The sequence below is a fragment of the Macaca fascicularis genome, chromosome 2, assembly GCF_037993035.2.
Source record: "Macaca fascicularis isolate 582-1 chromosome 2, T2T-MFA8v1.1".
NCBI classification, from domain to species: Eukaryota; Metazoa; Chordata; class Mammalia; order Primates; family Cercopithecidae; genus Macaca; species Macaca fascicularis.
Window position 1 is genome coordinate 153,969,487 of NC_088376.1, and position 16,646 is coordinate 153,986,132.

General features: G+C 42.7%; 2 protein-coding genes across 51 annotated transcripts in view; one reads left to right on the forward strand and one right to left on the reverse strand.

Annotated features, from left to right (window-relative positions):
• The window catches only part of IFT122 (intraflagellar transport 122), a 96,712-nt gene extending 93,134 nt beyond the window's left edge, over nucleotides 1-3,578 (reverse strand). For all 44 annotated transcript variants that reach the window (XR_012431562.1, XR_012431546.1, XR_012431557.1 and 41 more), the window contains exon 1: nucleotides 3,419-3,578. Coding sequence is in view for 11 of the 44 variants with exons in the window: in XM_074033108.1 (XP_073889209.1) it covers nucleotides 3,419-3,459 (41 nt within the window). In the remaining 33 variants the exon portion in view is untranslated. The remainder of the gene's footprint in view (nucleotides 1-3,418) is intronic.
• A 269-nt stretch (nucleotides 3,579-3,847) lies between these two features.
• MBD4 (methyl-CpG binding domain 4, DNA glycosylase) lies at nucleotides 3,848-13,820 on the forward strand. Of its 7 annotated transcripts, none has more exons than XM_005571720.4 (8): nucleotides 3,848-4,074; nucleotides 5,866-6,096; nucleotides 6,831-7,672; nucleotides 10,365-10,439; nucleotides 10,517-10,651; nucleotides 11,235-11,384; nucleotides 11,875-11,978; nucleotides 13,509-13,820. In XM_005571720.4, exons 1-8 carry the CDS (start codon nucleotides 3,971-3,973, stop codon nucleotides 13,584-13,586), a joined length of 1,719 nt encoding a protein of 572 aa, XP_005571777.3. In that variant the 5' UTR covers nucleotides 3,848-3,970; the 3' UTR covers nucleotides 13,587-13,820. The 7 variants fall into 7 exon arrangements, with proteins under 7 accessions (XP_005571777.3, XP_045241596.2, XP_005571778.3 ...); XM_045385661.2 differs by having other exon boundaries at nucleotides 11,875-11,925; XM_005571721.4 differs by having other exon boundaries at nucleotides 10,368-10,439.
• Nucleotides 13,821-16,646: the final 2,826 nt, after the last annotated feature.

Consider the following 16,646-nt stretch of genomic DNA (forward strand, 5'->3'; position numbering starts at 1 on the left):
CCTAAAATATAACATATACGTCTGATTTGCCCCAATCTAAACTCTTAATGTACTTAGAATCTGTATGTTTCAGTTTAGCTCTGAATTATACAGTCTTCTTTACATTGTGTTAGATATCTTACCCCTTTAATTATAGTCATACGCAATTTGAGAGCAATGGCCCTGTTTTATATATTTGTGGACCCACAGTGCATGACACTGTCCTAGACACGTAATAAATATAATTATGAGATCACCAGAAACTCAGAATTGGAAAGGACTCTAGACCTTGTCATGCAGTCCAACTGCCCCATCAGGGCAAGAATTCCTTATAGATGGCCATCTAGCCCCTGCTTGAACACTTCAGGGCTGGGAGCTCACTCATTTGCAGGCAGTCTGTTCTACTTACTGTAGGATGGTTCTCTCTCCACCTGCCTCTTTTTATAAAAGAGATACATTGTCAGAAGACACACTGTCAGATTCTATTGCAGAGATACAGAGGAATCCTGCAAATTGTCCTCTGACAACCCTGTACCCACCTCACTGTAAACCGATGTCCCACAGTGCCTCTCCAACTCCTGCATAATCTGACCCAGCCCCACTTACTCATTTTGTAATCTTAGGTAAGTTATGTCACCTCATTAAATGTCAATTTCTTCATCTTTAAATGAGATAAAAAATTCCAACCTCACATGTTGTAGAGATTAAACATGATAACACATATAAAGACATGTTGCCTATAGCAAGTACTTAGTAAATACTAGCTGGCATGAATGGAGAGTTATAGCAGATGCTAGCCTGACTGGAATAGCCTAATAAGGCATCCTGGTTGAGATGAACCTGGAGCTGTGCATTTAAGGGAGAAAACTAGGGAGTTCATAGAATAAGGGAGCATTTGGGAAGGATAGAGTTTTCTGCTCAACCTAAAAGTATAAATTTAAATGCTGCAAGCCTAGTGGGGAGGAGGGTCAGGAGGACCCTCTAGCAAAATGCACAATTTTGACATGGAAAGTAATTGGGAATCACTCTAGGTTTATGAGAAGTAGAGTAACAGGATCACAGCAGCAGGTCTTAAAAAAAAGAGAGTTCCTGCTGCTATGTGAAGGTTAAAATAGAAGCAAAGGAGCAGACTGGGAGACGACGGCTGATTTGGATGTGGAGGACTAATCTTTGACATCTAGGATTTTTTTAGTTCTACTACCTTTTTTTTTTTTTTTTTAGTTTTTTGTTTTGTTTTCATTCTGGGCCATCAGCTGGTGGTATGATGGTCTATAGAACCCTACATCCCTTATCCTAATAGGTTGTTTCAAATCTGTAATGGGCCAAAAACCAGACAACCAATCTTTATTTATCATTCATTCACTCACTTATTCATTCATGTATGAATACATCTATCCGCAGCATTTCATTTTATATATATCTAGTATTTTATTACTACCCATAGTAACAACAACCACTGACCTGACTAGGCTCTAGAATAATTTGGAAACGAGTAAGACATAGCCACTGCCTTTAACGGGTTTATGACTTCCGAAATAAACAGATTTAAAAAATTAACTCTTACACTCAACAGACTTTGGAAGTACCACAAGAGAGAAATGAACGAAATTCTGTGCCAGGGGTTGAAAACAGAGCAAATCGGGCTGCATTTGGCCAGCAAATGTTTTATTTGGCCCACACAGTGTTTTGTTTTGTTTTTTTTCAGAGTAGATGCTAACATTTAAAAATTAGGCCATTTCACATAAAAACCCAGATTCCTAGCTTCTGGTGAAAACAGGAAGAGCTGAGCACACTAGGCCAAATTCCTGCATGGTGGTAATTGGCAGGAGCTGAGCAGCAGCTGCCCCTTTTAGGACAAGCATGAGTTCTGCAGTTTGCCACACTCCTTGCCACACTCTGTTACTCTCTGACATTGAAGCCAAATGTTCAGTTGCCTATCATCAGCTTGTGATATAGGTACGTTTATAATAAAGTTAAAAATAAAATGATTTTTTAAAACTCAAATCTCTATTAAAAGTACAAATGAAAGATTCACTGATAGGGCTGTGTGTTTCAAGAAAAATGGGGTATAGAATACAAGACTATTCCTAAGGAAAACATACAATTCCTAGTGTTTAAGATGCAAATAGACATCTCCCATTTATGTTACCTGTCTATCTCCTGCAGACATTTGAGTTTGCCACCTCTGTAATATAAGGAAAAATTAATGTAGGGGCTGAGAGCATTGACGTTGGAGTGAGGAAGACCTGGGCTTGAAAGCTGGCTCCACCCCTCACTGTGTTACCTTGGCAAATTACCCACCCTCTCTGTGCTTCAGTTTCCTCATACATAAAATAGAGGAAATTATAGTACCTACCTCAGAAAGTGGTGAACAGAGACAACGAGATGAAGGATAAGAAGTGCTTAGCGAGACCTGGCACATAATGTCAGCTACCACTAGTGCTGAACACAAAAGAGAGGACCCGTCTCCAACGTGAGCCTTGAAGGATGTGCAGGATTTCCGTGTGAGATGAGGAGAGAGGGCATGCTTCACACAGAGAAAGATCTCAGAAAGGACTGAACCAAAGACAAGTAACCTGCTCCAGTGGCCAGAACAGAGGCTTCACAACAATGTTGAATGATTTTCAAAGTCAGGCCGAGACCTATCCCATAAATAAGTGTATGACAAAACAGACTATATTATAGATTTAGCCAATAACAATGGAATAGGACATTAAATAACTGAATCAAAAGGTGACAAAGTTATTCACCTTCAATTCTTTTTCAAACTTCCCAATTAGGAGAGCTTGTGTTTGATGCTCATTTTGAGCACCTCTCTGATCATACCTGCCAATCTCCAATTTTAGAGAAACGAGATACCAGGTTTAAAGGCTCCCTAGCAACAACAGCTAGCTACAGCCTGTTCAGTTTTGTTTCTCCCTACTTTAAGTTTTACTTTTACACTTAGAGCAAGTGACGCTGATTTTATCTTAACACTTAGAGCAAGTGACACTGGTTTTCATAAATGGAGTAATAAAGTTTCCTTGTAAAATGTGAAATCATAATTAAAATAAATGAGACAATTTAGAGAAAAACGTCAAGTAAACAAGAGTACGGGTACTATGTGGAAGTGGCAAGAACTGCGAAGCTTGAGCAGCTTCGTGCTGTGTCGTGGGTGTGAGACGAACCCAAGGCAGCGACAAGGCCAGACCGTGAGGGAAGAGCCGCCTCCACCGGCACTACCTCCAGGCGCGGCACCTCCCTTTGCCGCTCTCCAACCCTCAGGAGTTTCGCCAACCGCCAAGGGGCGGGAGGGTGACCCTGCAGTCTCCCAGGCCGGGGTTCAGTGCCCTCGGCCCAGGCAGCAAGCTCGCTGCCACCCTCAAACACGCTGCAGCGGCTCGCGCAGTCCCCGCTGGGACTCGACCTCCCGCTTTTCGCGGACCGCCCGGCTTCTCACCAGTGCTCGGCTTTATCTCTCCACGTCAACACGGCCCTCATCGCGGCTTCCCTTACGCCTCGGGCTCCTCCTCTCCGCCTCAGCGTCTGTCTCAGCAACCGCCTCACTAACGGTAGCCACGCCACAAGCCACTTTGGCTACCTGCGTTGCCCCTGGCAACGTACATGCGCGGTAAGCTGAGCGCGAGGTCGCCTTCCTCCGAGTGCGCATGTCCGAAAGGCAAAGCGAGAAAAGCAGCAAAAGCTAGGGTGGAACTGGAGCCCCTAAGGCATCTGCGCAACCAGAGCGCGCGCGATTGGTTGGGGTTTGTGGGGGCGGTGCGCCTTCCTCGACAATGGATTTGATTGGTGGAGCGTGGAAATGGCGGCTGTAGCCGAGGGGGCGGCCGAAAAGCAGGGGCGGCCGAAAAGCAGCGGCGGCGTCTGGGCCACTTTCGCAACATTCAGACCTCGGTTGCAGCCCGGTTCCGTGAGCTGAGGTTTCACATCTTACTCCGCCCCACACCCAGGGCTTCGCAGCGCTGGGCTCGTTGCTGCAGCCGGAGCCTGCTCGATGGGCACGACTGGGTCGGAGAGTCTGAACCTGGGGGACCGCGGAGCTGCCCCCACCGTCACCTCTAGTGAGCGCCTAGTCCCAGATCCGCCGAGTGACCTCCGGTAAATTACTGTTCCCTTTTGGGCCTCAGTTTCACCGCCTGTAAAACGGAATCGGGAGAGTGGACGGTGTGTGGGCCTTTCTAACCTTGGACAGAGGGTCGGCAGAGACCTCGAAGCCCACGGGTTTAGTTACTAGGGGCTGGAGCTCAGGTGCTTTTCCTGTGGGATCAGTCCTGGGGTGCGCCCGACTTCCTCATCCAAGATGACCAGGGAGACTTGAGGGGGAGCCAGGAGGTTTTGTGCAAGAGGTCCCCTTGAGTTGGAGGATCCTAGGAAGTTATTTGAGTACATGTATGATAGGAGGTTAAGATTTACCTACTTTTTTCGAAATTGAATCCTAAGAACTACTTTGAAAGAGGCATCACCTTCTTTTTACAGAAAGTATTTTACAGGGACTTTGAGATGTTAAGTAACTTGCTGCTAAACTTAACAGCTGGCGGAGCTGGGATTTGAGCCCCAGTCTCTTTAATAGTTTGTGCTGATTTCACCAGGCTTCAGTATCTTTATCTCTAAAATTGTAAACAGTATCATTTCATAAGATCTGCCCAGCTCCGCAAAATTATTTTACCCCAACTTACATCAGAAAACCTTGATTCTAATTCTAGTTCTTGCATAGTTTCCCTATTTGTAGAAAATAACTTGGGTTAAATGATCTCTCTAGACCCATCCAGCTTTTACAATCTGTGGTTTAGTGATTAGGATACACTTTACTGAAATTTTTCTTTTTTTAATTTTTAAATTATGTTTTCATCATAGAAGACACACTGGAACATTAATGAAGTTTTAGTTTAGTTTAGTTTTTTGTTTTTTTGAGATAGGGTGTCACTCTGTCACCCAGGCTGGAGTTCAGTGGCACAATCATAGCTCCCTGAAGCCTTGACCTGCCGGGCTCAGGCAATACTCCTGCCCCCAGCCTGCTTAGTAGCTGGGACCACAGGTATGCGCCATCACGCCCGGCTGCTTTTTTTTTTTTTTCATTTTTTATAAAGACAGGTATCTCACTGTGCTGCCCAGGCTGGTCTCAAACTCTTGGGGTCAGGTGATCTTCCCACTTCCTCCTCCCAAAGTGCTGGTATTATAGGCATGAGCCACCTTGCCTTGCCAACTTTTTTCAATAATAGTATGGGAGAGAAGTATTAGACCAAGATTTGGTAGACTTGGCTTCAGGTGTCTGTTCTGCAAGTAATTTAACCTTTCTGTCACTCAATTTTTTATCAATAAATTGAGAGTTAATCTTATCGTACCTACAAGGTTACCATGAGGATCAAGAATGAAGGAGATTCAAAAATTCTGTATCAAATTATTTACCTTCTGGAGGGTTACATCTGATGAAAGTGATACACTCTCCCAGAAATTTTACATTATGTAAAACTTTTACCTCATTTATTGGCAGAGAAGAGAATGTAACTCACTGATTTATTTAAGCATTTTCTGATGCTTAAGAGCTCAGGTTAAGAGCTCAGCTGTTGGCTCATATTCTCAAATTTATGCTAAGTGCCCCCAGAAATCTTTACAATAGCCCTACTCAGTAATTAATCGGAAAAGTTTCTAACTTGACCTTTTTGTTGTGCAGAGATTTCCAACACTTTTTAACTTGTGCTAGAGGGTATGGGAAGCTTTTGGAAGACAGGAAAATACTCCCATAGCACAAGGCTGGTCCATACTGACTTTAGTCTCCCCCATTTTAATATGGATAATCTATGTGGTTCCCGCATTATCATGGATTAAAACTGAGTAGGCAGTGGAAGATAAATTTTAAATGAGTTAATCACTTAGACTTTGTTTTTCCAGCAAAGAAGATGTTGCTGTGGAATTGGAAAGAGTGGAAGAAGATGAGGAACAAATGATGATAAAAAGAAGCAGTGAATGTAATCCCCTGCTACTAGAACCCATCGTTTCTGCTCAGTTTGGTGGTACTGCAGGGACAGAATGCCATAAGTCTGTCCCATGTGGATGGGAAAGAGTTGTGAAGCAAAGGTTATTTGGGAAGACAGCAGGAAGATTTGATGTGTACTTTATCAGGTAAGCATATAAGATGGTAAAGACAGTAAAGCAAAATAATTTTGTCTGGTCAGGCCGGGCGCGGTGGCTCAAGCCTGTAATCCCAGCACTTTGGGAGGCCGAGACGGGCGGATCACTAGGTCAGGAGATCGAGACCATCCTGGCTAACACGGTGAAACCCCGTCTCTACTAAAAAATACAAAAAACTAGCCGGGCGAGGTGGCGGGCGCCTGTAGTCCCAGCTACTCAGGAGGCTGAGACAGGAGAATGGCCCGAACCCGGGAGGCGGAGCTTGCAGTGAGCTGAGATCCGGCCACTGCACTCCAGCCTGGGCGACAGAGCGAGACTCCGTCTCAAAAAAAAAAAAAAAAAAAATTTGTCTGGTCAGATAGTGGGAGCATAGCAGGAATCTTGGCTTCTTTATATTTTTATCATAAAACGATTGCAGATTCTATTCTTTCAATGTTGCTATTAATTACATCAAGTGATTTGGGGAAAATTACATACATTTTGTCCCTCCTACTGTGAATGGTTAACGGGTAGGTTGCATTTAAGTTATATTTATAAATTTATTTTATATTGTCATAGAGGAAACAAACCATTTAAAAGTGCCATTTATCACTGTTTTTCATTTTTAAATGACAGATGCCTATGGCAACATTTGGAAATTAATTAGAAATCTGAAATGTGGTCCAATTCTTTTAAAAGTCTCTTCTATTTACTAGCAGTAAGTTTCCTTTAATATCATTTTCTAGCCCACAAGGACTGAAGTTCAGATCCAAAAGTTCACTTGCTAATTATCTTCACAAAAATGGAGAGACTTGTCTTAAGCCAGAAGATTTTGATTTTACTGTACTTTCTAAAAGGGATACCAAGTCAAGATACAAAGACTGCAGCATGGCAGCCCTGACATCCCACCTACAAAACCAAAGTAACAATTCAAACCAGAACCTCAGGACCCGAAGCAAGTGCAAAAAGGATGTGTTTATGCCGCCAAGTAGTAGTTCAGAGTTGCCGGATAGCAGAGGACTCTCTAACTTTACTTCCACTCATTTGCTTTTGAAAGAAGATGAGGGTGTTGATGATGTTAACTTCAGAAAGGTTAGAAAACCCAAAGGAAAGGTGACTATTTTGAAAGGAATCCCAATTAAGAAAACTAAAAAAAGATGTAGGAAGAGCTATTCAGGTTTTGTTCAAAGTGATAGCAAAAGAGAATCTGTGTGTAATAAAGCAGATGCTGAAAGTGAGCCTGTTGCACAAGAAAGTCAGCTTGACGGAACTGTCTGCATTTTTGATGCTGGAGCATGTGGTGAGACCCTCAGTGCGACCAGTGAAGAAAAGAGGCTTGTGAAAGACAGATCATTGAGTTCAGGATCAAATTTTTGTTTTGAACAAAAAACTTCCGGCATCATAAACAAATTATGTTCAGCCAGAGATGCAGAACACAATGAGAAGTATGAGGATACCTTTTTAGAAACTGAAGAAACTGGAACAAAAGTAGAAGTAGTTGCGGAAAAGAAGGAACATTTGCATACTGACATTTTAAAACGTGGCTCTGAAATGGACAACTGCTCACCAACCAAGAAAGACTTTACTGGTGAGAAAATATTTCAAGCTATCCAGTGCTTTCAAGCACTATTAAACTTTATATGATGAGAAATTTATAATCCGGCATCTTGTATTTGTGCCTGTACATGGTTAAGACGTGAAAATAGAGCCAAGAAATAGGGCCAAATATGAGATACATCCTACCAGTTGATCCTAATACTTATCTAACTGATATTCAAGCAGTTTCCTATGGCAGAGAGAAAATCAGCTGACTGCTGTCATGAGGCCATGGCAAAGGAGAGTACTACTGTTAACAGCTGCCATTGTCTTTCCCTGGTGCAGCACCTGGGACTCTCCTTCTCAGCAGGGCTTTCCCTTCTTTCCATCCTCTTTCCAGCCAGTAATCTTAAAACTTGAAGGAAAATTAAAAGCCTTCACTTGTGAAAAATTTAGGGAAGACTTCTTTTTTTTTGAGATGGAGTCTTGCTCTGTTGCCCAGGCTGGAGTGCAGTGGCACAGTCTCGGCTCACTGCAAGCTCTACCTCCCAGGTTCACACCATTCTCCCACCTCAGCCTCCCAAGTAGCTGGGACTACAGGTGCCCGCCACCACACCTGGCTAATTTTTTGTATTTTTAGTAGAGACGGGGTTTCACCATGTTAGCCAGGATGGTCTCGATCTCCTGACCTCGTGATCCACCCGTCTCGGCCTCCCAAAGTGCTGTGATTACAGGCGTGAGCCACCGCGCCCGGCCGGGAAGACTTCTTATATACATAAATGGGTGGAGAATAGTTGGTGTCTTCTCTTCACACCCCTCCTAATACTTACTACTAGATGTGACTTCCAATTTAATTTTGTATATATCATAGTCGTTTTTATCTTCTATTATAATGTAATACTTCTCTGAAATGCTTTAGAGCTCTAAATAATTCAAAAGTATAATCACATAGTTCATCTATTATTTGTAATATGCTCCTAATACAGAATTCAGAACTTAGCAGTTTTGTCTTTATTCCCTCAGTGAATAAGAGATAAAAAGGAGACCTTTTGAGCAGCCCTGTATTAGTTATTCATTATGCTATTATGGTGTAATGAATAACTCCTTTAAAGAATAATAATTTTACTTAAACTCCTGTGGGGAAACAGCCTGGACAAATTTGTGAAGCAGGAGAATAGATACGATTCTTGTTCCCAGTTCTACCCATGATTGTATGTCTTTTCTGTGCCTGGAGTTTCTCTGCCTTTAACACAAGATGGCCATATATACCTAGTGGTATATTCTTATGGTATAAGAATTCTTCATAAGAATTCTTCAAGTCTGTGTCCTAAACACTGAGCTTCTTGACGAAAGCTTTGAGGTTTATGTAGATTTATTGCTAGCAAAATGGGCAAAAATTAAAAACTTTTTTTGTGATAAGGGTGTAGTTCTTAACATGAGATGAAGAACTCTTAGGTTCCTAGGTGTCCCATGAAATAGTGAAGATTCCCATTGGCTTAGCTAGAAATTGCCAAGTAAACTTGGCATAAAGGAGATTGGTTAGTAATTATTCATAGGAGCCCACAGAAAAAGTTGTCAAATCAGAGCAGTCAGAGCAGTTTCCTTTGTTGTTGTGGTTGTTGTTGTTGTTGTTGTTTTAACTCTCTACTGGGCTTTACCTACTCAAACTAAAATAGCAAAAAAACAGTAGTCTAATTATCTGGAGACCTGGATACTTGTTCCGGTTTATAGTCAATCCCAATATCATTTTGGGATGATTGCTTAATTTCAAAGCTTTAGTTTCTTCATCTGTAAAAGAGAGGTAACCACCCTGACTAGTCCTGTTTTTCACATCAAAAATATTACAAAATGAGAAGTGAAAAAGATGCTATACAAATGCAAGGTATTATTAACTGATATTCAAATTGCGAGGATATGGCTAAGGAGTATTACATGTGATTTTAGAAATTTGAGAAGTCTGATAATACTGGTTCCCAGTAGACAGAGGTTCTTAATAGGTAGTTGTCTCAGGTGCTCTAGGGTTCAAATTGTAGGTTTTTCTGCAGACTTTGTTTTGTCTGTATGTTCTGTTTTGTCTGTATTCCTTTTTTTGGTAGGCGTAAAAGTAAGTTCACTGCAGAAATTTTGGAAAATATAGAAAAGTAAAGAAGAAAAGAAAAATTAGCACTTGGCAACAACCGTTATATCATTTTGGCTTATTTCATTCTTAACCTCTGTATTTTTATTTATATATGTTTCCCCTTTTTTATAAAATTGGGATTATGTGTAGACTTTTGCTTTTTTCATTTAGAAGTTAATGGGAAAGTATTCACAATAGTCTAAAAAATATTTTAATGACCACATTATACAAATGCATTGTAATTTAAAATATTCCATACTGCCTTTAATTTTTCAATACTATAAACTCTGAACATAAGTCATAAAAAACTAGTATCACAGAGTGGTTAAGGTGAGGACTCAGGAGCCAGACTGTCTGGATTTGAATTTTAGCTCTGACACTTAGTATCCGTGTGATCTTGAGCAAGTTACTTAGCTTCTCTGTGCCTCAATGTCCATATCTGTAAAGTAGAGATAAAAATAATACCAAGTTCATGGGTCATTAGTTGGATTAATTGGGTAATTTATGTAAAGGGCTTAGAATAGTAGCTGGCATGCTTTGTAACAGTGTTGATATTATTTGCATCCCTGAATATTGCTTTAAGCTAAACCATAGACTCGATAAAGTGTTCACTTTTCCTTTTCAGAAGATATCATCCCACGAACACAGATAGAAAGAAGGAAAACAAGCCTGTATTTTTCCAGCAAGTATAACAAAGAAGGTATCCCTTTCCCAATCAGAACAGCAAATTCTAATTCTATTTTGGGTTTTCAATTCTGATGCAGTATGTTTGTTTAGCTCCTAGCCCCCCACGACGTAAAGCCTTTAAGAAGTGGACACCTCCTCGGTCACCTTTTAATCTCGTTCAAGAAACACTTTTTCACGATCCATGGAAGCTTCTCATCGCTACTATATTTCTCAATCGGACCTCAGGTTTGGGGATTATTATCTTTGTCTTACAGACAGTGTGGTAAGGAGAAAGCACTGAATTGATGCCTGGGTTCACAGTCCATTTTGAGTGTGTCACCTGGGATAAGGCATTCTCCCTTCACCCTTAAACTCTTCACCTACGAGGAAATTAGACTAGATGACATCCAACAGACCTTTTAGAATAAAGGGGTAGATTTTATTTATTTTCTACTTTCAAATTCATTTTGATCATCAATGAAAATCAGTTAATGTTTCTCCACCCTCTTTCGTGTGTGTTTAAAAAGTATCTTTTTCACTGAATGTACCTTGTGTTCTATATGCCTCTACTCTCATTATCTGCTGATGTGATCATTTAAAAGCTAATCATGCAAGGCCAGTTTTCAGCATAATTTGGACTATTAGCCCCATATATTAGCAGTGTTGGCATTTGATTCTGAAAGTGGTTGCTGGTTCAGATAATGGCTTCTCGCCAGTGGTTTTAAAAAAAAAAAAACCCTCTGGATGAGATTTCTAGATGAGAAACTACTTGAACATGAAATCAGCCTATCTAGAGTCTTGTAATCATTCAGTTACTTTTACTTCCCAGGTAAAATGGCAATACCTGTGCTCTGGAAGTTTCTGGAGAAGTATCCTTCAGCTGAGGTAGCAAGAACCGCAGACTGGAGAGATGTGTCAGAACTTCTTAAACCTCTTGGTCTCTACGATCTTCGGGCAAAAACCATTGTCAAGTTCTCAGGTATTTTCCTGTATACCCAAAGGAAAAACATAATACCTTGTGCTTATTTAAGAGAGCCACACCTTAAACTTTAATGTCCTCAGATACTATATTAATGGAGGTTTTTCAGCTCAAGCACCCAAGACATTTAAAAAAGTCCACTTTCCCCAAACCACAGCCTCCCAGTGACCTAAACAATAAATCTTTGCCCATCACTGGGTCAGGCATGTGGGCAGAATTAGGGGAAGAAGTCAGTGAAGCAGAAAGCCCAGTTCTTGACCTCAGGGACGTGACCTCTGTCGCATTAGCACAGCACAAAAGAGTGGTTAGGATTTGGTAAATGATATGGGTGCTACAGGAATTCATTAGGAAGGGCGGTCACAACTGAGGTTGCCAGGAAAGAGCCTTTCCCGCCCCTTTCTTCTGTTCTCTCCATCCTGCCCCATCACCACACATTTTGGGAGGGTGTCTTTAGAAGCTGACCTGGTGTGTGGGATGTTGTATTCTTCAGATGAATACCTGACAAAGCAGTGGAAGTATCCGATTGAGCTTCATGGGATTGGTAAATATGGCAACGACTCTTACCGAATTTTTTGTGTCAATGAGTGGAAGCAGGTGAGGCCCACTCCCATCCATAATTCAGCACATTTGGTCTCTGGGGCAAAATAAGTCCACCATTATGGTTAAGACTATTTATTGGACACAAATGCTATTATAGTCACAAACAATTTTGTTCCTGGCTGTGGGGAAGTGGGTGGCATGCAGGTTTTGGGGTAGGCACTCCCAAGTCCACAAAGACCAGTCCAGAGGTGTGGCCTCTGACTCATCTCCAGTGGTTTGTCACCTCTGGCCCTCTTCCTGTCATTCCCCATTTGTGTACTATCTCTAAGCCTGCCATGGTTTTCCTCCTGTCAAGAGTACACCACTACAGGAAAGCAGGAAGGTTTGGGCCTGCAATGTATACTTACTGGGTTTCTCTTAGTGGTCTCAGGCTACTTTTGTGGTGACTGGGTCCTGCTTTAGCCCTGTTGAATATGCCCAGCCCTTGGCATACTGATGGTATCCTGGCACCTGATGGGTGCCCACTCAGCTTGCGACTCACCCTCATGCATTCAACCAGTAGGTCTGGCCAGGCCTGAACTGAAGGACCATGGTCCTATCCCTGCTTCATCAGAGCAATCCATTGTGACCTGAGAATCCTTTTTTTTTTTTTTTTCCTGAGACGGAGTCTCACTGTGTCGCCCAGGCTGGAGTGCAGTGGCGCAATCTTGGCTCACTGCAAACTCTGCCTCCCGGGTTCACACCATTCTCCTGCCTCAGCCTCCCGAGTAGCTGGGACTACAGGCGCCCGCCACCATGCCTGGCTAATTTTTTTGTATTTTTAGTAGAGACGGGGTTTCTTTTTTTTTTTTTTTTTTTTTTTTTTTTTTTTTGAGACGGAGTCTCGCTCTGTCGCCCAGGCTGGAGTGCAGTGGCGCGATCTCGGCTCACTGCAAGCTCCGCCTCCCGGGTTCACGCCATTCTCCTGCCTCAGCCTCCCGAGTAGCTGGGACTACAGGCGCCCACAACCGCGCCCGGCTAATTTTTTGTATTTTTAGTAGAGACGGGGTTTCACCGTGGTCTCGATCTCCTGACCTTGTGATCCGCCCGCCTCGGCCTCCCAAAGTGCTGGGATTACAGGCGTGAGCCACCGCGCCCGGCCAAGAGACGGGGTTTCACCATGTTAGCCAGGATGGTCTTGATCTCCTGACCTTGTGATCCACCTGCCTCGGCCTCCCAAAGTGCTGGGATTACAGGCATGAGCCACCATGCCCGGCGCTGAGAATCCATTTAACCTCTCAGGGCCTAGAACCTCCTTCTGGAAAGTGAGGTATTAATACTTGACTCATGTCATCACCACCCCACACTCCAAGTCATGGTGAGTAGTCATTTGGACAGTACTTTGTAAACTGTATGTGATTACCTTAATATAAGGTATAACTTAAAATATTCATGAATCCCATGAGGTTAAAAGTTATAACTTTTAGGTATAGTATCATAATGTACTGTCCCCCAGCAAACATTTAAAAAGCCAATTTTAAAAAACATATTTCTGACTAAGTTACATTAAGGTCTCTGCCTCTTTGTGTGTTGTATTTCTTCCAGGTGCACCCTGAAGACCACAAATTAAATAAATACCATGACTGGCTTTGGGAAAATCATGAAAAATTAAGTCTGTCTTAAACTCTGCAGTTTTCAAGCTCATCTGTTATGCATAGCTTTGCACTTCAAAAAAGCTTCATTAAGTACAACCAACCACCTTTCCAGCCATATAGATTTTAATTAGCCCAACTAGGAGCCCAGTGTGTGTGCTTTCTTAATGTGTGTGCCAATGGTGGATCTTTGCTACTGAATGTGTTTGAATATATTTTGAGATTATTTTTAAATAAATTATTATTTGACAACAATCCAAAAAAAGTGTGTGGCTTTTCCAAAAGTGAAATATAATCAGAAGATAAAAAGTACATCTAAACTATCAATAATACAAAGCAAATTTCTATCAACCTTGCTAAAGCTAGGGGCCCACTAAATATTTTTATTGGCCAGGTGTGGTGGTGCACGCCTATAGTCTCAGAAGGCTGAGGCAGGAGGATCATTTGAGCTCATGAGGGCCCAGGAGCTCAAGGCTTCAGTGAGCTGTGATCATGCCACTGCACTCCAGTTTGGATGACAGAGAGAGACCCTGTCTCAAAAAATATATATTTAAAAAAAATTAAAAAAAGCTCACCCCAAAGTCAAATAAGATTCCTCTGGCATTGTATATTGTTGACAGCTCCACACTGTCCCTTAGGAATTGTAGATTCCACCTCAGCATCCACTTGGTAACGTAATGTGAATATCTGTCTGCTGCTCCTTTTCAGCTCACTCACTCTTTTACCTTGGTCCCTTTGTGAAAACTCATTTCTCATCTTCCATTTGGAGTTTATACCATTTGGCCAGGCACAGTGGCTTACATCTGTAATCCTAGCACTTTGAGAGGCTGAGGCAGGAGAACTGCTTGAGCCCAGGAGTTCAAAACCAGACTGGGCAACCAGATAATGAGACCCCATCTCTACAAATAATTTTAAAAATTAGTTCGGCATGGTGGCACACACTTGTGGTCCCAGCTACTCAGAAGGCTGAGGTGGGAGGATCCCTTGAGCCCAGGAGATTGAGGTTGCGGTGAGCTATGATCACACCATTGCACTCCAGCCTGGATGACACAGCAAGACCCTGTCTCAAAAAAAGTTAGTCTTATGCCATTTTTATACAAGTACTGTTATTGTTCAAATACCAAAGCATTTACTATTAGAAAAAAAGGGAAAAAACTAGTTATTAAGTCTTAATTACCAACTACCATTTTAAGATATAATTTGAAAATTAAATTGATTGAGGCCGGGCGCGGTGGCTCAAGCCTGTAATCCCAGCACTTTGGGAGGCCGAGACGGGCGGATCACGAGGTCAGGAGATCGAGACCATCCTGGCTAACACAATGAAACCCCGTCTCCACTAAAAATACAAAAAAAATTAGCCGGGCGTGGTGGCGGCGCCTGTAGTCCCAGCTACTCGGGAGGCTGAGGCAGGAGAATGGCGGGAACCCGGGAGGCGGAGCTTGCAGTGAGCTGAGATCCGGCCACTGCACTCCAGCCTGGGCGACAGAGCGAGACTCCGCCTCAAAAAAAAAAAAAAAAAAAAAAAAAAAAAGAAAATTAAATTGATTGAATAAATGAAAAATCAGTTGTTCAGAGAACTGCCTTTGTTGTAGAGCGGTGTGAACCAGATCAGGCTGCAGTGTGATGCAGAGGTAGTTGGTTGTTTCCACTTTAGTGAGTAATAAGTGTCAGTTTTTAGAAGGATGAATTTTGACCAGAGAACAGGAAAACTGGCCACACCTCCCTCTCCCCACGGCAAACATCCACTTTATAATTTACCATCACATTTTAATTTGACAAACATCCAATTAGCATTCACAAAGTGTGAAGCCCTGTGGTGGGGAGGGGCACAAAGATAAGTTCTGTACAGACTCTCAGAGAGAGAAAAAAGGGCACCTAATAATGGAAGGGAACAAAAGGGGTAAGGAGTAGGGACAAGACAGCCAAATATGGCAGCTAAGGATAGCGAGGGGCCTCTGAAACCTTGGGCCCAGCTGGGGCTGGAGGGTGGGGCGGGCTCACCAAGCTCAGGGCATCAGATATGGCTTCGTTGTAGAGCTGGTGGTCATATCCTTTCCCCTAGCATCTCCATGGGGAGTGTGGGCCCATGTGAATGCAGGAGGCGAGCTCTGTGCTAGGGGACCTCAGGACAGCCAGGTTGCTCAGGCTCTAGGCCTGGTTTTTGCCCTTTATTGCAAGTAAGGTTGCCTGACCTCTGTACCTGTTAACTTGTCTTGTAAAAATGGGATAGTGGGCCAGGCACGGTGGCTCACGCCTGTAATCCCACCACTTTGGGAGGCCGAGGCGGGCAGATCATGAGGTCAGGAGATCAAGACCATCCTGGCTAACACAGTGAAACCCCGTCTCTACTAAAAATACAAAAAAAATTAGCCGGGGGTGGTGGTGGGCGCCTGTAGTCCTAGCTACTCGGGAGGCTGAGGCAGGAGAATGGCATGAACCTGGGAGGCAGAGCTTGCAGTGAGCCGAGATTGTGTCACTGTACTCCAGCCTGGGCGACAGAGCAAGAGTCCGTCTCAAAAAAAAAAAAAAAAAAAAAAAGGGATAGTGGTGTCTACCTCACACCGTGATTGTGATTATGAAGTTCAGACATGTAGTGCTAAAATGGTACCTGGCTTGCAAGAGTGCTGTATGAATGTGACCCATGGCAACCATCTCAGGTTGTGAGGGTCACAAAGATAGCTTGTCTCAGCAAAGGACAAGTGCTCAGGTGTTTCTTTTTAACTTTTTAAAAATTGAGCTAAAAGCCACCATTTAACCATTTTAAAGTGTACAATTCAGTGGTTTTAGTACATTTACAGTGTACAGCCATCATCACTAATTCCAGAAGTTTCCATTTCTTTTTTCCATTCCAAAAAGAAGTTCCCCACCTGTTAGCGGTCACTTCCAATTCCTCACCCCATCCCCTATCTGCCATTAATGTACTTTCCGTGTCTGTGGGTTTGTCTATGCTGAACATTTCACATAAAATGGAATCATACAGCACGTGGCCTTTTGTGTTTCGCTTCTTGCTTAGCATACTGTTTTGAAGGTTCATCCATATTCTAGCATGTACTTCATTCCTTCTTATGGCCATCCTATGGCTATACCTCAT

What these genes read in the sequence shown, in the direction of transcription:
- MBD4 (XM_005571720.4), top strand. Translation starts at nt 3,971, where the DNA reads ATGGGCACGACTGGGTCGGAGAGTCTGAACCTGGGGGACCGCGGAGCT. An exon ending in GATCCGCCGAGTGACCTCCG is followed by an intron (nt 4,075 to 5,865) that starts GTAAATTACTGT and finishes TTGTTTTTCCAG; the next exon opens with CAAAGAAGATGTTGCTGTGG. An exon ending in AACCAAGAAAGACTTTACTG is followed by an intron (nt 7,673 to 10,364) that starts GTGAGAAAATAT and finishes TTTCCTTTTCAG; the next exon opens with AAGATATCATCCCACGAACA.